General features: G+C 35.4%; 1 protein-coding gene across 4 annotated transcripts in view; it reads left to right on the top strand.

Moving 5' to 3' along the window:
- Positions 1-23357, top strand: part of SLIT2 (slit guidance ligand 2) — a 257438-nt gene that overhangs the window by 215632 nt on the left and 18449 nt on the right. For all 4 annotated transcript variants that reach the window (XM_026072976.1, XM_026072977.1, XM_026072978.1 and 1 more), the window contains 5 exons: positions 1416-1487; positions 3466-3629; positions 9047-9171; positions 9311-9408; positions 10853-10992. In XM_026072976.1, coding sequence (XP_025928761.1) covers positions 1416-1487; positions 3466-3629; positions 9047-9171; positions 9311-9408; positions 10853-10992 — 599 coding nt within the window. The remainder of the gene's footprint in view (positions 1-1415; positions 1488-3465; positions 3630-9046; positions 9172-9310; positions 9409-10852; positions 10993-23357) is intronic.

The following is a 23357-nucleotide window of genomic DNA, read 5'->3' as shown; positions in this document are numbered from 1 at the left end:
TTACAGAATTTTTGTTTGTGTACAGCAGATAGCAAACCTGTAGGAAACTACTAGATTTTAAAATGTGTCAAGTATTTGAGAAGTGATAATTATGTAGCCTTAAAAGTCTGAGTGGTTTCATTCTGGGGAAGTATGCAGTCAATATGCTGGACAGAATGTTATATGACCCTGGACAAAGTATCGGTACAAAGACATACACTTTTCTTTTTCTCTGCCTTTTAATCATGATTGTATTTTTTGTGCATTATGTTCTTATTTATTATATTTATGCAAGCCTAACAAAAATGTCCTATGTAACAGGACAGTGTAAATAAGGGTTTTTTTGCAGTAGAATTCTGAATGTTTTTATCCCAACAGTAAATTTCTTGCTTTGTAGTTTTATTTAATACAGGAGCTTTTCCAAACCAATTGGATCACGATGGAACTATTGAAAGCCAATAAAATAATTTTTTGGGTTCCAAGAAAACTTTCCATTTACCACTAGGAAAAATGTGGTTGGGGCAGGATGGGAACAGGGATGGGGGAGCAGCAGAAAGGAACAAAGGAAAGTAAGGAACAGGCAGATCCAGTTTACAACTTCAATCAGTCATAAATAATAATAATCCTGCAAAAATCCTTCTTCAAAAGTCTCTAGTTACATATGTAATTTTTATCTCCATTCAGGTCATTTTTAACCATTTAATAGCTTAGTTGGATTACATGTTTCAAGCATGGTGTTATTTTAATGTGTTCATGTAACGTCAGGCAGCTCTTACATGTTTATTTCTTATTTTAAATAAATATGGGTAATATCAAGTCTTAGCTGTAAGTATATATGTTACATATATTTGTGAATGAATGAATACACAGAAAAGGAGAGAAATTTTTGTGTAGGTTTGCCACAAGAGAGGCAGCACTAGTGCTGGTATTAAGGCTTAATAAGGACTTAAATTTTTCAATTTATTTATCAAATTAGGGCAAAAACCTTAATATTTATTTTCATGAATAGTCAGTGCATGTATTTTCTACTATTCCATGAAGAATAAGAAGTTCATGAACATAATTAATGGGAATTCAAGGGGGTTGGTGATTTTGATACTTTGGAGAAGTGTACCTACTTTGACCTGCCTTTATTCTTTCAATTTAAAAAGAACCATATTATTAGCATTTCTAATGAAAATATAGGATAAAAAAAATGGAGTGATAACTAGACAGCCCATCAGAGTAAAACAAATCAAATTAAAAAAGGTGGAACAGAGGAAAGAAACTGGAAATTGTTTACATTTTCAAAAAAATGTAAAAAGCTGAAAAATGTTTACAGAAGCTGAAATTTGCTATGTTAAACTGCTGAGTTTTATACATTTCTAATTGCTATTATAATAAACAAAATATAGTATTTCAGGTTGAGCATAAATGTCCCTTATTTTCTTTTTAAGGTCTTTACATGGCAATGATATTTCTGTTGTTCCTGAAGGAGCTTTTAATGATCTTTCAGCATTATCACACCTGTGAGTATTCACACGATGACTCCCCCACACACACACACACACTTTATTCATGTTTAGCAAATGTCATACAGTTCAACAAAGACAAAAGCTCTGGAACAGCCCCACGCCTCAGCACAGGCTGAGGACTGGCTGGCTAGCCAGCACGCATCCCAGTGGGCAGCAAACTGGACACAAGTCAGCCAGGGGCTTAATTAGCATGAGAACAGCCAGTTGATGGAAGGAAAGGATCGCTCTGGAGGCCACCGCTGGGATGTGTGTCCAGCACAAGACAGATGTGTGTGAACCAGCAGCAGAGGGGCCAGCAAGGTGCACAGGCGCAACCGGGTCTGGCTGCAACACTTGCCCTGCTTTGTGTGGGTTGTCTGTTAAATTGGCATTGAATACATTGAATCTGATACCAAAGTATCATTTGAAGCAATTTTTTATTCTGCTTTTAATTTTCAATGGGAATTGAGATTAGAGCAATGGGGCCCTTTTAGTTTATGGATAGATATTAAATCTTTGCTTGCAGTTGAGGAGTGGGTTGACTTACTGCCTTTAGATACACCTGATTTTTATGTTTTTGAACAGCTGCAGTTGTTAAAAGAAATTATTGGCTTGTAGTTCAGTTTTATCCTTGGACATTTATATTCTATGTGCCATTTCTCAGAAACTTGATGATGCTGATTAAGCTTAAAGTCATTGTTACATTATAATTCATTCAGATGCTACTATCAAACTAGCCCATCTGCATGAAATATCAGTAAAACTTGCATAGAAGATTTGAAAGAGGGGGATGGAAACTATCTGAAAGGAAAAAAAATCATTTGTATGCAAAGTAAAATATCTGGGTGGATGTTGTAAAAGAATAATACTTTGATCCTTTCAGTTTCCGTTTTTATTTTCTTGAATCCAAGGTGTCAGCTATCAGCAACTTTCGTCGTATACTTTTGAGAGCATTTTAAAAACGTGTGCTATTCTCCTTTCAAATACATGTCCTATTGTTCCTGTATCTTTTTTTTATTGCCTAGGAAGTTATCCTTGCCAATGTTCTGATTTTAGCAGGGCAATTGTGTTATCTCAGTTCAGCCTGACATTCACTCTTGCAAATATGGACTAGACAAATTGTAGTTATTTCTCTTTCCATAGGAAGTCCCATAACACCAGGTTTGATTTTTGTTACTGCTCTGAGTTAAGCCTGACTGAACAAGTGTATATCATTTCTAGTGTTCAGCTGGAAGTCTGTAGCAATAATTAAAGAGAGAGCTTGCTGCTCAATGTGGCAGAAAAGTGTTTCTACTGCCTTTGCTTGCCAAGGATTTTCTTGTATCTCTAGAAGACCCACTGATCTGAAATAAGGTGTAGAGCAATCTGAAGGAAAAAAAAAACACACAAAACGTCTGGAAAAAAAAGGTAGTTCTAATGCTGCCTTTTTACAGTTTGTGCACGTGGCAAGATTATCTGTTGAAAGTTATATGATTATTTTATTTCTTAAATGGAATATGGGTGCTACATGTTTATAGAGCAATACAGTGCTTATATCCTCCATATTAACTACACAGCATATCATTATTCTCTGAGTTTTAGGAACATTTATAATTTCTAGGGGAAAAAAAGACATTTTAAAAAGTCTCTACAGAAGTCAATTCTAAAAATCTATAGCTAAATTATTTTTAAATAAAATATCAGTTTTATTCTACAGATGCAGCTGAACCTGGCCATTGCATACCAAAGGTGACACAGAGCTTATTAGTATTCACTCTCCAAAGCTCACAGTAATGCAACTAAAAATAGCTAGGATTCTGACCAAGTTTACTTCTAAGTTTCACACCCCCGCTTGTTTTAAAACCCAAATCCAGACACCTTCATGTGTGTAGGTTCCATATGGGGAATGATTTATGGTTTGAAAGGTTTTTTGCTGACCTCAGTTTTCTGGGTTTTGTTTTTAAAAGCATGCATTTCAAACATTATTCTCTTTTTGTTTGTCTGTTTTCCCTAGGGCTATTGGAGCAAATCCTCTTTATTGTGATTGCAACATGCAGTGGCTCTCTGACTGGGTAAAATCAGAATACAAAGAACCTGGTATTGCACGTTGTGCTGGTCCTGGAGAAATGGCAGATAAACTTCTTCTTACAACTCCCTCAAAAAAATTTACTTGCCAAGGTACTGTTTTTTGGTTTTTTTTTTTTTCTTTGAAGTGTCAGTCTTGAATCTTTACAGATGAATAGTTGAGCTATGAAATAAGAAAGTCCTGTGTGGTCTAAATACATTTATTACAGCATCTTCACTCTGCTTTGTCATCATTCCTTCTCATACTTTTGGGATGTAGCAATTGATTCCATTCAGGAACTGTATTTATTTTAAGGCCTTCAATACCTATTTCTTTTCAAAGAGTAGATGGAGAAGAAAATTTCTTCCAATTTGTAGTGTAATATTTTCGGTACATGGATGAAGTACCTGTGCCTGTGTATAGGTACATAGTACTGTCTTAGTTGTGAGCTAAAATCTAAACACTTACACTTCTCTTAGCCCAAGAATGTTCTTTCCCTTCAGACTCTTTACAGTAAAAACTGTAAATACATCCATAATTTTTCAGGTCTGTGATCCTTGCAGTCTGCATTATCTCAGTGGTTTGTAACTTCATCAGTATGTCCAGAATGCTGTTTCCTTTGAAGTTGCAGAAGAAAGCATAAAAAAATGCAAAGCAAATGAAGGGTGTGATTACCTCTATAGATGTCTCATTTAAGAATGTTATTATGTAGAGAGGTTTCTCATAGTTTGAAACAAGGGTATTTATCTCCTTGTCGGTACTAACATTGTTGGCACATCTATCACAACACATATTATTGTGTGTTTAATTCTTGGGCCCTTTTTTGAATCTTACTATTTTTTTGTATTAGAAAAGTGTCTTTTTGACTCGTATGCGAAAGGGCTTGATTTGTTTTACTGATTAATCTTTCTTCCTGTCTGTTTTTCCCTTCTTAAATATTTTAAAAACACAGAAAACTTCTGCTGTAACTTTGTTTTTCAGACTCCTGGATTTAGAAACATTGAAATCCCAATTAAAAAAAAAAAATCACATATGCTCCTACATATATGCCTCTTACTAAGCTTGTATTTATTTCTGAGGCATTAGATAAATATGATCTTAGGTTTTGTAGAAGTAACTTAGTCTCACAGACTGGGTAATCTTCAAGCTATTTTGACTGATTCATCTGTTAATGTGTCTCCAAAGGTGAGCTTAACCCCTTTGTAAATTCTTTCTTTAAAAAGTGATGCAACTCTGCCATAGTCAGCTCTCATCCCACGTTGTTTTTAGCTGGCATGTTCATCCTGCCGAGTCTTCTCTCCTCAGGTTTTCTGTCAAAAAATTTTCAGTAAACAAAAACCACTGAGAATCCAACCCATTCATTGTGTGTGCTGCTAATTAGTTGTCTTTCCCTTCAAATTCTTGTTGTAATTTTACAATAATAGATCTCTGAGGTCATATCAGTGTTCATTGCATACAACACTAATCTGTTGCAGAAGTCACCTAGTCTGATTTTAGATAGGAGATTTTCTGGCCTACCCAGTCATTTTCTCTACAAGCATCTACTGATCGTTATTGCAGATACACTTTTATTACCCATTGTTATAGGGTTATAAGTGGAAGAAGATTTGCAGAGACATGAAGGACCTGTTTAGTCCTTTTCCAACTCTTATCAGTTTAAAAAACTATGTCATGTCACCCCTTCCCGCAATCATTGTTACGTTTCTGTCAGACAATCCAGATAGTGTATCTTACTCCCTCTTGCCCATTGGAAAATATCCTTTTATATTTAATTTATATTATTATGCAGGGTAAGAACTGTATTTGTTTCACTTCCAAGAGTGGAGATCTGGTATTATGGATACCTTTGAGCGAAAATAATTTTCCTGCCACTATGCTTCTGTGAAGATGCTCATAATTACAGATCGCCACTAACCAGCTTTTCAGTGGCATGATGGCCCTGTAAGACATTATGTCTTTGTTACTCAAAGATAAGTAATTTTATCTTCTGCTTAAAAATGAACTGCTGAATAGGAATTAGGAAGATGCTATATTCCTACTAGAACCAGGATTTTAAACTATGAGTGAGGGGTTTATCTTTGGATATGTACGCTCTGTTGATGATCTGCTATTGTGTATATATTTACAGGAAAAGAATAACATGTAATTCCCTCTTATTAGTGTCTCTAGATTCACTTCAACGTGAAACGTGCTTGAATTTGGCTTACATAATGAATAATTCCTTGTGAAAATGAGCATTTTAAAATGAAGTCTCACTTCAGTTGTAAAGTTCCAGAAAAACACTGGAAGCACGTGAATTTAAGCCATAGAAATCATCCCTTAGTATTTTCTTCCTTCAGTTGTTTTTCTAGGTTTGTGGGTTTTTTTCCTTTCATATGTGGCCTCTAACAGACTCTCACTCTTTTACTTTCACCCCTTTACAAACCATGCCCTGCTTCTAGAGATCCCAGGGCCTTGTGGTTTTCTGATACCAGGTAAGGCTGTAAGTAGATCCGGAGTGGATACTCTGGTGGAGAGCAGACCTTCTGACCTTCCCTTTGTGCACCTCCAGCAGACTTCTTCCCTAAGACATGCATGCTTACTGTTCGTTTCCCCCTTCTTGGATGAATTTACAGCTGATTCTTCGTGATACGTTGCAGAGTGTAATTGTATGAACAGTTTTGTTATTCTAAAAGCCTGAGCTCTAGGATTGAAATTAACCATCTGCAATGGTTGTTGCCACTGCGTTGTACTATAATCCGTGGTTTCATTAGCAGCTAGGTGTGTATATATGCAGTCATACATATATACTCAGTGTAGATACCGGTTTTGAGGTCGTATCGTAGATATCGTAGGAGTTCCTGACTCATAACAAGTCAGAGTTTAAAGTTTTTCTTGCAGCAGGTTTCTTTGGGAGCTAGTTTTGAGAGGGTTCATATTATTATTTTTTTCTTTAAAAATAGCAGATACTAGTGTACTAGTAGGTACACACATGTGAGTGCATATATATTTGTAAATAAAAACGCAGACAGTTTTTTACTGTTTACAAAAGAATAGTGATTTTTTTTATTTTAAGGATAGATTTTTTTATTTAAGGTTTATTTAAGGATATATATGTCTATAATGTGAAAAAGTAAATAATAGGTTTTGAACCCAATTCTTTTTCATATACAGGTCTTTTAACACTTGCAGGCAGAAATAGGGAAGCAACAATATAGTACAAGCAAGAATAAGTTCCCGAACTGGCTTTCCATTAGAGATCAGTAAAAATATCTGAAACATTTCTGGGTTTCAATACTGTAGCTGAAAAATGATGAAGCAAAATATTAAAAATATTAACATAATAACTGCATATATAGTTTGAAATAAACACAAAATAAATGCAAATAAACACAAAATCAGACACAGTGTTGTTTACTGCCTTTTTAGTACTTTTTTTCCCCATTTTCTAGCTCAGTTTTAGAAGTGAAATGTAGATTTCTAATCCATTTAGGAAAATAACTCTCGTTACTGGGTTTGTTTGTTTTTTTAAATTCATGTAAAATCATTAATATTTTGGGGAAAAAAAATTGAGGCACAAAAGCATAGCACTCCAGGCTACAGCACAGTGTTATAATTTAAGAATTTTTTTTAAGTATGCTCCCTCTTGCTCCATATTTGCTTCACAAAACCTCTTGACATACACTAGCAATAATCAGCAATAGTCTGGAGTACACAGTCAGGATTTTCCAGATATTAATTCTATGGTATTTGTTTCAACTTGCCTACCTCTGTTGTTTGCTGCTTCTACAGGAACTTTAATTAGCTATAGATTTCTCTTTCAAAATAAGGTAATGAAGTACAAGAATAGTCAGTGATCCATATAGATTGTGACTTTGGCAATAAGCATCTTATCGCAGATTGCTGTGCTTATCTCTTTGCAATTGCTTGCAAGCTGTGACACAGAAGGATACCAGCAACTGCAGATTAAAAGAAAAATTTGTCAGCATCTCCCTACCTACCACCCCTACTGTATCCTTATAGTGGTATGGCTGGTTTCTATTGTCAGCTTCTTCCCAATGACGTGTCTGAGTTTAGTTCTGTGAAGAAGAATTAGTAAGGAAATTAAATTTAGGTTTAAAAAAAAGAGTGTGACATAGCATATCTCAGGAAAAATGAGGCCTGTTAGCTTGTTTGCTGTTTGGCTCATTTTGGAGAAAAAGTGTTCGGGAGCGATCAGGCAGTTTCACTAGCAGACCTGAGGAGTTTGCTTTTCTGTCAAGTTATTGAGAAAGTCACTGATTGTTCCTTAAAATTTACAAGTGATGGTTATTGGGTACTTAAAATTTATAATTAATGGTGTGTTTTCACACACGAAAGCTGAAAGCAAGCCAGAGGTGATAATATCATCAGGCAATGCAGCTGGAGATAGTAGAGAATGTATGTTCAGTTTCTTAATAGATTATAGTCTTTGCAACGCCTGTTTTTTCTTACGTTAATGAATATTTGTCTTTCACAGAGATCTATGAAAATGAATTATTATTTAAGAGCTGGTGATCTGTAATTTTTAAGGAATAATGAGCTATTTCTTCAGTCATGTGACTAAAAAGAAAACCTAACAAGTGATGGTTCATGAGAATTCACCCTATAAAAGCTGCCTTAAAATTGTAAAATATCAGAAAATAAATAAATAGATATTTAATAAATATTTATACAATAGGAATAAGATTTATGTAGGCCAAAGCTCACAGCAGTTTGCCTTGTGAAGCTTAAGCTTTTGTCAGCGTTCTTTTCTAAATTCTGTTGTTGCAATCATTAGGACAAAGGTGTGAGCAACCTCTCCTTGCCGTTACTGTGAGAAGAGCGACTGCAAGCATGGCTGGCAGCCCCTGCTTACACACAGATGCATGGCGTAGTTTGCGTTATTTGTGGGTTCAGCATGTGCAGGAACGCACAGGACCGCGACTGGCCCTGTAAGGGAGCAGGTGGTAGGCAGAGCTCTTTACAGCCAGGTAGCTTGGAGAATGCAGTTTACAGCAGCACTGGCCGGCTGCTCTCGGTCTTCAGCCAACTTACTGATGATTTTAGCAGTTGATTTTGCCATCACTTCTTTGTGATCCCACAGTTTAAATTAAACCAAAAATACATTCAAAATAGTGTTCTCAGTAACACCGCCAAGATTGGAATCTGAGATRGGCTTTGCTTTCATAAGCAATTTTTATTCCCTAAAGAAACAAAAGCTGAAATTGTATTGTTCCTTTATAATACAAAGGAGAGAGAATGATCCATGGATCAGAACTGTAGATTTCAGAGAATGCAGGTACAGAAATCACTTTGGGGTGAGCTTCTCTTTGGTTTTTAAAAGTGATAATTAAGACCAGAAACCAAACCCAAATTTTACTTGGTCACGTCAAAAGAATTAAGGACAGTCCAGCATTCAATTCATGTAGAAAATGCCACGATAACTAAAGAATGAATACTATTTTACAATTTAAAGCAATATGGCAGATGCATCCTGTCAAGTATAAATTAGCAGTTGTTTGTTTCTGACTATCAAATCTGTATTTTTAAGGGCCTGTGGATGTTAATATTCTTGCCAAGTGTAATCCTTGCTTATCAAATCCATGTAAAAATGATGGAACCTGCAACAATGATCCAGTTGACTTCTACAGATGTACTTGCCCATATGGTTTCAAGGTAGGTACTGAATGAAGAGGAAAAAAAGCTTGCTGAAATGTGAGCTTTTGCTTCTCAATAGCCCTTATAAGACATTTTGTTTGGTTCACTTCCATTAGTGCCTACGTTTTCATAATTGATATTGTTGTTCTGTGCATAGGGTCAAGACTGTGATATTCCCATTCATGCCTGCATTAGTAACCCTTGCCACCATGGTGGAACTTGTCATTTAAAAGAAGGAGAAAAAGATGGTTTCTGGTAGGTTGTCTTTATTTGTAATAACAGAAGATGAAACTGTTGAGCCTTACGTGTTTAAATAATTTGAGTATTAATCTTTGGATTCCAGAGGCTTATAAGAAGACTCCACATTTGCTGGTATGCACGCCACCAGGGCAGACTTTGAGTGCTTCGGAAGTTTTCAGAAAATGTCACTGTCCTTGGAAAGCCTCTAAAGCTTTGGAACTGTTAAAAACAACAACAAACAATTGTGATTAGTTGAGGCATATCAGGTCAAGACAACATAGTGTTGACTCCATTATGCTAATTAATAGCTAGCTAGATCCCTGCTGAAAAAATCTCACAATTCATCTATTGTCGTGTGTATTACTTCACCAGACAGCATGTAAATGATAAAATGTAAATCCCAGTGAAACAGAAAATTAATGATTCATCTCAAACTCACTATGCCAACAGATAAACATGCTGTGAGCATTTTTAATCTGGAGTTATTTAATCACACAGTACAATTACTCCAGATGTACTTCATGAATTATGAAATAAAGTTCTTTAGCATTCTTATGTGAAATTATTAGGCATTTAATAATCTACACCTCAAGCTTGTTAGAAATGACACTTCAAAAAGAAACGATTCATTATTCTGCAATTCATTAGCACATTATTCTTGTTTTTTAATCCAAATTCTGCCCAAGGATTAAATAGTTTTCTATTAAAAATTAAGTGTATACACCTTAATATCATGCCTCTAGAATTTAAAGTGACATAGTCACGGTCACAGAATTTGACTCTTTTCATTTATTTGTTTAATCACTACATATTTTGAAAAGCAAAGCAGTCTATTGAAAATCAAAGCTGCAGAAATTATAGATACTGCAAATTACGTGAGATATATGCATGATCATCTTTGAGTGGGATTTTACATTTATTATCTTTTTTGATGTATGTGTACTGTATAAGCATATGTAAAAGCAAAAAATTACTGCTTTTGTTTATGTAGGCTTTGTCTCTATATATTAATACATATATTGTATATGGAAATGGTATATTTTAACTGAATAACAGAAGAATATAGTATTGCATACTAATCCTTGATCCTGCAAAGTCTTTTGCCTGTGCTTAACTTTGAAAAATTTTTCCATGATCACTTTCCATAAGAAATATAATTTAATCTTATAAAAGTGGCATGCATTTCAACCTGGAAAAGGAAAGTTCAGTGGTTTAATTTAAGAAGCTTTAATTTAAGAAGCTAAGAAGTAAAACACAAATTTAGGCACCTTTCCTATTTTGTTTTGTATTTTTAAGATAAAAACATTTTGGTAGTATTCATATATGTTTTTACAGCATATTAGCCATTTGCCTAATGGGATAGTGATTACTAATCAATGTACCTATTAATTACAGAACTTCTTGTCCGGTCTCCCTAGCTAAAATGTCCTTGTAGTTAGTTTTGTTTTCTGTATTACAGGTGCACTTGCGCAGATGGATTTGAAGGTGAAAATTGTGAAGTTAATGTTGATGACTGTGAAGACAATGACTGTGAAAATAATTCTACTTGTGTGGATGGAATTAACAACTATACTTGCCTTTGTCCGCCTGAATATACAGGTAGGAGTATAAGAGAAAGTACAGGTAATTCAAGAATATTCCTAGTAAAACAACAGTAAAGTTTCAGTTTGTAGGTGAATTAGTGGTACTTCTGCAATTGACTTGAAGCCAGATTTCCCACCATGTTCCTGTTATATTATTCCTTAATGCTCATTCATTGTCTCCTTTGTTAGTTTTGAAACTACAGCATTTTGTTATTTAAAAAATCTTTCAAAATGTGTCCCCCACCACTGCTTAGCTAACCCTGAAAGCCCAAAGAAGCAACCTTGTTGCTGTAGGAATCTGGAAATTACATATTCTACTTTTATCCTCTATTCTTCAGTTTACTAATGGAGCAGAGGAGGATTCTCCTTTGCTAGAAGGGAACTGGATGTGGCATCCCTGGGTGGCGTCCCACTGTCCGTTAGAAACATTAATGTAGAGTGTGATGGTTTCTGCTCTAGCACGCATGAAAGAGGTATTGTGAGAGAGAATGTAATTGTTCGTTTCTGTCAGTTGGAGGCCAGGCCAAAGTCCAGGAATTAATTCTACCCAACCATACTATATCTTCACTATAATCAGTCCTATTGCCCCTTTCCGGTAAGGTTTTCACTATCCTCGGGGAGCACTAAATTTGAATCCAGGAAAACTGGGAGGAGGTGAACTGTCAAGGTAATTTCACTTATTGAAAGCACAGCTAACTCCTATTTAAGCCAGGGTATTACCTCCAACATACAAATGATTTAAGATGTTCAAATTTAAAGTCAGTATTTAAATCTTGGAAACCCATAGTGAGTGGAGGTCTTAGAACACAGATAAAAGAAATACCATTTAAAAATAGAATATATGTATTCATCCAGTACCTATGCTGGGTAAGTGTTTGGAAGAAAGTCCCCATACAGAACAAGGGACAGTAACTAAAGCAGTACAGGTTAAAAGTAGCCCAAATAAGATATTTAAGAATAACTGGATGGTCCATATCTGGAAGAATAGACAATATTCTGTTTAGGCAAGATACCCTTTTGCCAGGTACTGCAACTGACAGTTCAAGTCTTAGAAACAAATAACAGGTAGGACCATTAATATGCACAGAGATATGTTTGTTCCTCTAATTAACATTTCAGCTGTATCTGAGTCAAGTTTCAGCCCCCAGGATCAATTGCTAATATCCTTTAAAAATGTGATCAACTACTCTACTAGGTAGGCTGGAAGAAAGCAAGCCAAGTCACTTCAATCCAGTTTTCCTGGTTAGAGGTTTTATGCTAACAGGTTTCATATACCTACTAAATAGTAGACAATTCATTTGCACATGCGTTCCTCCTCAGCAGCTTTGCAGTCTTTTGCCTGTGTTGTCCATTTCCTAGTTTTTTACATTTCTCTAGTTACATTTAGACTGCTGTAGTCGATAGCTTGATGTATTCATAATACCCTATGGGAAGGACTGTTTTGTATTAAATATCCATTGGAGTGGCACAAAGGATTGTTTATATGCACTAGTCTAATAATGTTATGCGCGTCTGTTGCATTTTGGTAGCTTTGTAATTRAAATTTACATTTTACATATTCAATCAAAATGTTAATTGTAGCATTTCTCTATCTATGTATCTGATTARAACAAAAAGAAGAGCATAAACCTTGGTAACATTTTTATTTTAATGTTTGTATTGCAGTTGTGGTTTTTCAGTCAAAATACAAAAAAGGAAATTTTTAATTGGATTGGTAACTAAGGAAATTCCAGCTACATTTCTTTGAAGATTCTACTTTTGTTGTTGAATAGTTTGTGCATAATTCCCAAAGGAAAATGCTATGATTTTATTTGACAAGTTTTTTTGTTTGCAAACTACATTAAAAAGAAAAAAAATTTGCTTTTATAGATGCAGTGCATACTCGTAATCAATACTGAAGTCAATAGGTCATGTGAGTAGGTGAGATCTTCTCAGCAGCTCTAAAATGAATCAAAATGATCTATTTTCAATGAGTAATTTTAATTGTTCTTTTTAAAAAAAATTTTTGAGATTTTAAAATCTCATCAGATTTTTTCCACACCTCACCATAAACAAATACACACACATTTTTCTAAACATATGACAACAGAGCCTCAACTCATTTTATAGGTAAGTTGATGCATAAGTTGTAGAAAAAGTTCAGGTTTTTGATTCTATAGGGTACAGTACAGAATTCCACAATAGACTAGCTGTCTTATGTCTGAAGACAGGACACAATAGTGAGATCTAAGGTCAATCTTGAGATTAATTATAGGAGAAAGTATAAAACATCAAGCTAGTCCAGAGGTCTTCACATCCCACCATCCCTGATCTTGCATAATAATTAAATAACCTTCAGTGTTATAGAGTTAGAGTGCCAGTAGTCTGGATGCATCAGGATCTAGAAATGGTATTGTTCAGAATATAAAATAATCTTACAGTTGCCTCAATTGTGTATGAGTTACCAAATTATTTATATGAAATTTTTCTCTGCCCTGTAACCTGATTTGAAAGATAAGTAACTGAATCCTGGTCTAGTACAGATAAGCTGATTTTCATGAGGAACCTCTTAAACCTTTGAATTTCAATATGTGTTGTAAGAGGTTAAAATGAGATATGCGTATTGCTAAATTTTTGGGGGTGTTTTTTTGTTTTTTTTGTTTTTTTATGAAAGGTATTTTTCACTTAGTGAATTCCTGTACTAGCTAAGCAAAAATAAGTTAATCATCAGGAAAATTGAGTGTATATATAGTAGGTAAAAATATTTTTAAATACAAAGATATTATCTCTGGCTCAGAAAGTCCCTGAGCTGTCAGTTGCTGGAGGCTGGGATGGTGTACATACCAGGAGAATATCACCACAGGCTTGTCCTGTTTGCTTTTAAGTCTGTTGGCAATACTTCGAATTGTCTGGTTTCAAGATGTCATGGTCATATCTGTTGAATGTAGAAATGCACCAGCCCAGACTATTTTTCTGGGTGAATGGTTGTCTGCAAATAGGCTCTGCATTTTAGTAGCGCAAGATAAGGAAGAAGTTGGTTGGAACCTGCTGATGTGAAATGTAAAGCATTCTTCTTTGAAGTTTTCTTTATGCATAGAGGACTTGCTGGAATCTCAAACTACCTCTGAAAATACAAATACAAAAATACAAAAAATGCTGTAAAGAATATTTATAGGGCAAAACCAAGCCGTCACATTTTGCCTTTTCTAACAATCCCTAGAAAATTGACACTTTTCTCAAGTAAGTAGTATTGATTTAAAAACAAATAAAACGCCTGTTGGCTTATGTTATTGTTTAAGAATCAGAAATCCATTTTTCCCTGATTCAGTTAAGTTTTATGATTACCTCCCCAATTATGGTTGGAAAGACAAAGAATGGTATGTGCACTGTACCGTGAGCTTTCTTAAGGTCACAGAGCTTAACTGTGAAATCAACAGTAAGCGTATGGGATCAGTGGACATTCAGAGTGTCTGACAAAACCTTGAGAAATAAAACATTTGAAATACCTCACTATGTCCTGCACTCTTTAACCTTGCTATTCTCTTAACATTACCATCTCCTTTATTTTAACCGCAGTCCAGTAAATGTCAGGTCATTATATGTACATTCTATAGATTACAGATGATCATTTCTCTTGCTCATTGCCATCAGTCATTAGATCACAGATCTAATTGATCCAAAAGTAAAACCTTTCTTATGCCAGCAGCGACATATACTTCTTACCTTTTCTGTTTGTTTTGCTCTGCTATAGGTAAAACTCTGAAGCTTGCTTCATTTTGCTATGTCAACCTCTCTGCTGCTATAGTTGTGCATTAGCTTAATGTGCTATGCTGTTGTATTACAATGTAAAAAGTCTCTTGTCTCTTCTGTCTTTGTCACTGCAAGCTGCTAATCTGAATGAAGTGGAAAAAGGTCAGTTGTCTTTTAAGCCTATTTTCACTTACTTTGGTTTCTCACTTTCCTTTCCTTAAAGGTGCATGGATTTCAGTTCTTAAAAATGATCAAATAAATTTTATTTAGATATCATGTAGAAAGCTCACTGTAAATCCTCAAATCAGGCACTTGGATCTTGCTATGAATACGTGTCAAATGAATGTCATTGAAAATACACATTGCTGTGTACGAGTACTTTAATACTGCCTTCATTGTCTTTTTTTCAGCTGTATTAAAAATTTATGAAACCGCTGATAGGACAAACAAAAAGTCTTATGATGGTCTTCTGAAATCTTTTTTCTCATTGTGTTTAAGACATACCTTGGCTCCGTTCTTATATATTCTGTTTTATAACACTGTGTTGCTTTAATTTCTTTGTTACATTATGGTACTAGAAATTATGCTGGAATATAAAATGGCAATCCTCTTGCTTATAATTTCTGTTAGATATTTAAAGGAAAAAAAAGAAAAAAAATCAAGTACCTGAAATGACCACAGTAAGCTAAGCTTATGGTGCAAGAAAGGTAATGGTGGAGGGGTTTGACCTTTGGGTATTCTTGATCAGAGTTTGTTTGGTTGGTTTGGGGGTTTTTTGGTTTGTGGGTTTTTTTTGTTTGTTTTGTTTTGTTTTTTTCCAGTTTCTGTCTAACTAACACTGATCTCACTAACGCAGAGGTATATAGTCTTTGGGTTTTCCTTTTCACCTTTTTACTTTCCAGAGGAGAGATCTGCTTTACTATCTCAGAGCTAACATAATGATAACACGTTTATGGAGTTTCATGCTTAGTTTTGAAAGGAAATGAGTCCCAATATCTTGTATTGTATTTGCCATTAAGTTAATTTGGTAAATATATTGTGCAGCGTATAAAACAATATAATATTTCACAAGTATTAAAAATGATTTTCATTATCCATGAAAGAGCATGTTGGTCAAGGATGCAATTATACTATCCATGTTGATTAATTTAGACATTATTCGTATCACTTAAATTCAGAGCCTAATTTTCCTCCGTAACTGATAGAGAGAAATAGACATTTCCAGAAAGTGGTTCAGACCGCAGATGTTACATGCTTAAAGTTGCATTCCATTTAGGCAGGTCGCTGTAGTTGCATTTTATTATTATTTCTTTGGACAGTGTACCCTCCTGTTTTTCTTTCCCCTTGTTGCTTCCTAAGTTATTATTTTTTCTACATTGTTCTGTTACTACCCCCCTACTGGTTGATTTTATAACACAGTGCTTGTCCCAAGATTGATTAAAAAAAATGCAACCTCAATATAAATAAGCATAAAAGTTTTGTTCATAGTTGGTCTTGCTTTTAATACTAAACAAACCAAGCAGGTTAGTGATTAATGGACTGACATCTGTGTTTCATGGATAAAATTTGGCTTTACAGTTGTCAGAAGCACTATTATCTGCCTGTTGTCATTGATTTCTAGTAGTTTAAATTATAAATCTTTAGAATTTTCTCTTGTAAATTAAAAATAAGATTTTTTAAATAAGATATATTATATAATTATATATAATAAGATATATTATATAATTATATAAGATATATTAATTTATTAATAATTTTTTTAAATAAGATTATTTTCTATACCCATGAAAAATAGCTTTTCAAATGGGAAGTAAACTGAAGATGCTGCCATGTAGAGATTCAAGTCCTCATTTCAAGTTGAAACAGCTGTTACCTTTGTGTAATTATGCTTGCTGGTAGTTTAAATATCTGTTTTAAATGTGATTAAAGGTCAAAAGGGAATGAATCATAAACAGTTATAGTCATTGTAAATGTATGAAACAAGGGTGAATCATAACATGTTAAAATTACTGATTTTATCAAGAAAATATTCCTCACAAGCAAATTATCAAAGACCCAGGGGATGTGAACTAAGTACAGAACCAAAATTAAACAGATGTGCATGTGATATATACTTACATTACTTTTCCAACTGAACATGAAAGTTATTAATGGCCTACAAGTTACTTGTGGGATAAGTTAATTTTACCATGGCAGACATCTTCAGAACTCTGACAGTAGTAGGAAAAAAAGGATAATTTTAAGTAATCATCTCGGTTTAGGGGAGCCCAGATACAGACATATGTTTTATTTTTATATATTTCCCAACTTTGTTACATGGCCCTCTTGCTACCTTAATAAAGGAGCTGAGTTGTTAATACTTTCAATTCACTTGGTAATCAAATAAGTACATGCCTAAAATTTAAGTGTGCAAGTAATCTAATGCAAATCATGTCATATCAAACTTGATATATATATCTAATTATTTCATTATATCAGGATCATAATCCTCAGTCTTGTAAGAATTACAGATTAAATGTTACAACTTGATTAGGGTAAAAAAATATACCTCTGCTACTCTTGCTTTTCATCTTGCATAGCAAAATTTTCTGTTTCATGTTATTAATATAATCAAATGGCCATACTGTTCTGTATTTCAGAATTAAATAATTATGCCGCATTTTCACAAATGCTGAAGAGGGAATATACATGATATCCTTGGCAAGCTGAGTCTCTTACTACTTCAGTTTGATCACTCCATTAGGGATTCTGGATCATGATCCATCCTTTTGTTTTCCTAAATTGTCTTAAAGCTTCACAGCTTACCTGCCTAAGGTTACTATTTCTTTGTTGTTGCCAAACTGCATATGTAAAACAACCAGCTTTGTTAAACAACTAAATAAATAAGCCCCCATCTTGCACTGAGATCCACAAGGATGAGGCATAGTTCAACAGAGTTAAGCAATGGTGAAACACTGGAACAGTCCAACAATGAATCAGATCCAGAATTTGTCTGTAAAATTAGTTCCGACAAATTTTTCACGTTCTTGGTTATGAACTACATCCTGCTGTGACTGTGAACTTTTTTTATTTTAAGCAACTTTATCCATAATATAGTATATTTTTCTTTTTCTTTTCTGAACCGCGTGTTTAGCACTTTAGATACTATATCTATGTTGTCTACTGTTCATCAAACTCAAGACTTCATAAAAATGCAGCACTTTTCTGTATATACATTGATAAATAGCATTAACATTTTCCTACAGTCTACTGGCAATTTGAGTCAAAAGTAATTAAACAGTGACTCCCAGTCACAGACTCAGATGATAATACCTATTTGATAAAACATAAAGATTGAAAAAGTTGACTTACAGTATATGGCAGCCAAGCTGTGAAGCTGGAATAGACAAATATGTGCACATATAAAATCCAGCTATTTCAGTAATTATCAGTAGGTCTGCAATATATATTTGATATCTTTCTTTTGGAACAAGGGATAAGTCTTCTAGAAAAAAAAAATGGTTATGATAATTAAAACTGACTTTTTTTTCTTTTGAATTTTGTCCCCAGTTTTTATTCTAATATCATATTCAGCTTTGTGCTAATAACACTGGTGGTTTTAAGGTTGTTTCTTTAGTAAGCCTGTAATTTCTTGGTCAATGAATTATCAATATACTGTTCTATTCAGAATTCCATATCTGTCTGTGTTAAAGCTCTCCTCTTCATTCAGTAATATACTGGCTCATATTTCCTTATTTAACTGTATTTTGAATTTATTGCCCACTTATTCAAAATAACCATGATGTAAATCCTTTTTCACCTCATTGCATTGTTCCTTATTATTTGTTGTACTACCTGTCATATATATATATATATAGGCAAATACAGAATTAAGTTTTTCTGCGATTTATAATCTCATCAAATCATAAGAGTGAACCACCACCTGACCTATGAATCTAGCAAGCTTATAACTCTGATTGGCTAGGTAATCAAAGGTTGCACACAGTTCATCATCTGTATGTAACACTGCTGTCTGGCTGCTTAAGTTTCAAGTCTAAAGACTCTATAGAGAGTCTTATGTCTCTATATATAGCTGTAAAATCTCAGTAAATGTTCCAGTCTTGACTGTGGAATGATCTGTTCATTCAGGCTGCACTGACCATGCAGAGTCAGAGTCCCACTGGTTTCAGGCGTACCCCTTGCCAGAAATGAGACTCCACAGATTAAGCAAGATATCTCATGCAAAGAATTATTGCTCTTTCTATTTAAATGTTGGAAACTTTTCATAGGATTTCTGACATTTTATCCACTGCTTATTTTGAAACAAACTAGTCTGTTGCCTATTTTTCTATGTACAGAAATCTTCCAGTCTTCAAAAATGTAATTACTTAGCCAAGCTCTTACAGAAGCCTCAGCTATAATGTTATTAGATGAATAAAAGAATGTGCACACACAACACTGATGTCAAGCTTCCTTGAATTCAGACATTTGTTTCACGTTCACTTTTTCTGAAGTATGGTTTTAAAAACATTGCATTATATTTTCCAAATTAGGTAACTCTCTAACATTTCCTTCCAATAAAACCAGGAGCTGACTATCGTTTCATTTCAACAAAGTGTTTCTTTCCTCTTCACCTTGTCTTGGTTAAATTCTGAATAACACATTGGTTATTCAGTGTGTCAAAGGAGATGTTGCTGTACTAGGAAGGTATTCTTCAGTGTCTAAGATTCCACATCACATAATTTTACTTACCTTTTCTATAAACTTTTTCCTGAACTGTTATATTTTGCTTATGGGAGAGCTCCACTCAGGATATAAATATGTTAATGGAACAAATTAAGAGCTTGTGTTTGGGTTATTTTGGTTTGTTCTTCTTTTATATATATTTTCACCCAGAAATTCAGTATCTGATTCACATATTTTGGATTCGATCCTAGATTTTTTTCTTGTTTTTCTTTTTCTTTATCCTATGGGCATATCTGTCATGAATTCTACTCTTTACAATGAAAGAGCTTGTACCTTCTGTAAAAACTGACTTTTTTGTTCATAGGGCTTTTTACATTCTCATTTAACTGCATGGATTGCAGTGTTTACCATGTCCTTTCCTTGATTCCTTTTTCCTTCCCTAGGCTAGTTGCTGAATGCTTCCTCCAATGATATAATTCTGATTTTTTTTTTTACAATACGTACACTTTGCAAATACAGGGGCATACTCTCCTTCCTTTTATGCTGTCTTGCTCAGCACATAAGTCCTGTCCTTTTAAGGCGAGGGTTGTTTTTTTTGAATATTCGTTTCTCTCCTGTTTCAGTCACTGCACCTTTGTACTGTGCAAACTGGAAAGTTTCCAGTACTCAGATCGTAGTCCGACCATAATTTCAGCAAAAGCTGATGATGTTTGCAAACCATTTGGCAGCAGTAGGCCTGGTAGTGTTGCATTATTATTATATAAAAGGGCAAGAAGGAGGACCCGGGGAACTACAGGCCAGTCAGCCTCACCTTCATCCCTGGAAAGGTGATGGAGCAGCTCATCCTGGAGGCCATCTCCAAGCATGTGGATGAAAAGAAGGTGATCAGGAGTAGTCAGCATGGATTCACCAAGGGGAAATCATGCTTAAGCAATCTGATAGCCTTCTATGATGGAATGACTGGCTGGGTAGATGAGGGGAGAGCAGTGGATGTTGTCTGCTGAGAAGGACCTGGGAGTGCTGGTGGACACCAAGTTAAGCATGAGGCAGCAATGTGCCCTTGTGGCCAAGAAGGCCAATGGTACCCTGGGCTGCATCAGGAAGAGTGTTGCCAGCAGGTCGAGGGAGGTGATTCTCCCCCTCTACTCAGCCCTGGGGAGGCCACATCTGGAGTACTGCGTCCAGKTCTGGGCTCCCCAGTACAAGAGGGATGTGGCACTACTGGAGCAAGTCCAGCGAAGGGCTACAAAGATGATTAGGGGATTGGAGCATCTCTCTTATGAGGAAAGGCTGAGAGAGCTGGGCCTGTTTAGCCTGGAGAAGAGAAGGCTGAGAGGGGATCTTATTAATGTATACAGATATCTTAAGGGAGGGTGTCAAGAGGATGGAGCCAGACTCTTTTCAGTGGTGCCCAGCGACAGGACGCAAGGCAACGGGCACAAACTGAAACACAGGCAGTTCCATCTGAACATGAGGAAAAACTTCTTCACTGTGAGGGTGACAGAGCACTGGAACAGGTTGCCCAGAGAGGTTGTGGAGTCTCCTTCTCTGGAGATATTCAAAACCCGCCTGGACATGATCCTGTGCAACATGTTGTAGGTGACCCTGCTTGAGCAGGGGGGTTGGACTAGATGATCTCCAGAGGTCCCTTCCAACCTCAGCGATTCTGTGATTCTGTGATCTTATGGCTTGAAATGGACATTTTTCAAAGCTGTAAGCCTGTTTCAATCTTAAAATTCCAGTCTGACTCACAGCCTGTGTGCAGGATTCCCAGCTGTAACTGGGAGCTGGGAATTAAGACTTTTCAAACCTCCCTGAGCTTTTCATGAGTTGATTGAGCTCTCAGTGATGTTCAGAAGATATTAGGGCCATCAGCACATGACTACTAAAAGGCAGTGTATTCTGACTAAGAGTATTTTCATGTCTTCATATTGATGTATTTTGTAAGAGTCTAGATGGGAAGGAAAATTGCATGGGATTAGACACTGCTCCATAAAGCTGTTGGGCACGTTTGGAATCCTTCAAGAAATATCAGAGGTCACTGTCAATAGTAGTCTAAGCCATGGCCCAATTTCTATCCCGTAGCAAAATATTCCGGTTCAATAAAGTTAACAGCAATGGTGAAATTGTTTGGTCCTGTTAGGCCAGTGCTAATTTGTCTTTTCTAGGTATTTGGGGGATTTTCCACTGTACTGTTACTGTAAATGTAACTGTAGAGAGAAAGGAAACTTCCAACCATGCTTGAAAGATAGGCTCAGTAAGTCTTTTTCAGAAAGTCTTTGATACACTGTTAGAACTGATAACCTTGGGAATGTTTAGAGGAATTTTTGTCCAGGTGTTAGCACCATTCTGTACAGCCATATTTTTATTACTTGTAATTGGGAGGGGTCATATATTTTGCAGCTCTGCAAGTAATTTAATACAGAATATACTTCAAAATAAGATATAGATATAGAGACACACACGTACACACATGTTTCTACCCCATAGGAATGCATGTAAACTAGATTTTTTAAAAAGTGATTTTTGATGTTTCTACTGCATGATCCTGAAAATCTGAATTCTCAATTCTCATATATATGTGTGTGTATATATATACACACATACACACACATACACATACACGCATAGACATATATATATATGTGTGTGTATATATACATATATAAATTACTTTTAAATGTTACTGGCCTTTTAATGGTCTACAGCCATTAAAACAAGTTTGCAAATTGACAACCGCTATGTGAATCTTATGCATGTGTTTGTTCAAACAAAACTCTTTCAAAAGAGAAAGCGATCTGGTTTGGTTTGGATATAATCTGGGATGCTAAGAATTCCTGGTATTTCAGGATTCTTTGTGCACTGACCCAGTCATAACAGTTCAGCATTTCTGGGCTAATAGGTCTATAGACAGGTTGAAGAAGCTTTGAGGATGGAATTAAAATCCTTTTTATTAGTCATCTTTAGTGTGCTGCATTTGATCTTCATTCAATTTCCTAAACATATTGACTAAATCACGTTGTTACTGACAGTTTTCCTGAGGACTAGCCTGTGCTCAAAGGCCATCGTCTTGTGTTAACTCAAAGATTTTTTTGGTTCTGTAGGGAAACTGCACTGTTCTCAAAATGGTAATGTGCCATCATTTTTTTTTTTTTAATCATTGTGTAGAACCAGTCTGGATCTTTTGGTCTAGGGTTTTCTGCTGGAAGGCTGCAAAGCACTTGTCTGGCTGGTTTTGGCTTCCCTTGTCATGCTTGAAGATGTGGAGGCCCCATGCCTTTTCATCCTTAAATATATGTTTCAGACATGTTTTATGCAGCACAACCATCTTTCACTCTGGTTCCGTTTTGGCTTTTTTTTTCTTTTTGATGTTAATGTGGACTGCTGCTTAGCTCTTTAAGTTTTATTTATTTGTCTGTCATTTGAAACAAGTTCTGCACGTCCTAAAAGATAAGTTCTGGAAATAACATCTCAAGTGCTGAGTAGTCATTGTTAGTGTTCATGATATAGTCTTACATACTGGTACTTAAGCACACTTGCTGTGGAAATGACACCTTTCTCAGGAGGCTCTGTTGAACCTGTCGACTTGACTTTTTTTAAAAAAGAGAGAGAAACACAGACATTTTAACCATCTACTTTTTTTTTCAGCTTATTATTATTTGTACTTCTGTTATGCTAAAACCCATTTGAGCCAGAGGGCAGGTCCTGTGTGGTGCTAGACACTCTGAGAACATGACAACGAGCAGTGCAGAATGTCAGATACCTTATTGCTTATATTAATGGCATAATAACACGAGTAGCTGAAGAAGTTGTTCACACATGTACACATGCACCTATGGGTATGTGCCCACTCCAAAAATTCCTTACAGATATTCCAGTAGATATCGGTTCCTTAGTTACCTAAACTGCAGGCCACTATGGCACTCACTCAGATGAGTAAAACTGAGGGATACCAAATACTGTGTTTCTCTGGAGGCAAATCTCACC

The sequence above is a fragment of the Apteryx rowi genome, unplaced genomic scaffold (genome assembly GCF_003343035.1).
Source record: "Apteryx rowi isolate R43461 unplaced genomic scaffold, aptRow1 scaffold_355, whole genome shotgun sequence".
Classification (NCBI taxonomy): domain Eukaryota; kingdom Metazoa; phylum Chordata; class Aves; order Apterygiformes; family Apterygidae; genus Apteryx; species Apteryx rowi.
The sequence above is the reverse complement of the archived record's forward strand: the minus strand, read 5'-3'. Positions and strand labels throughout refer to the sequence as shown.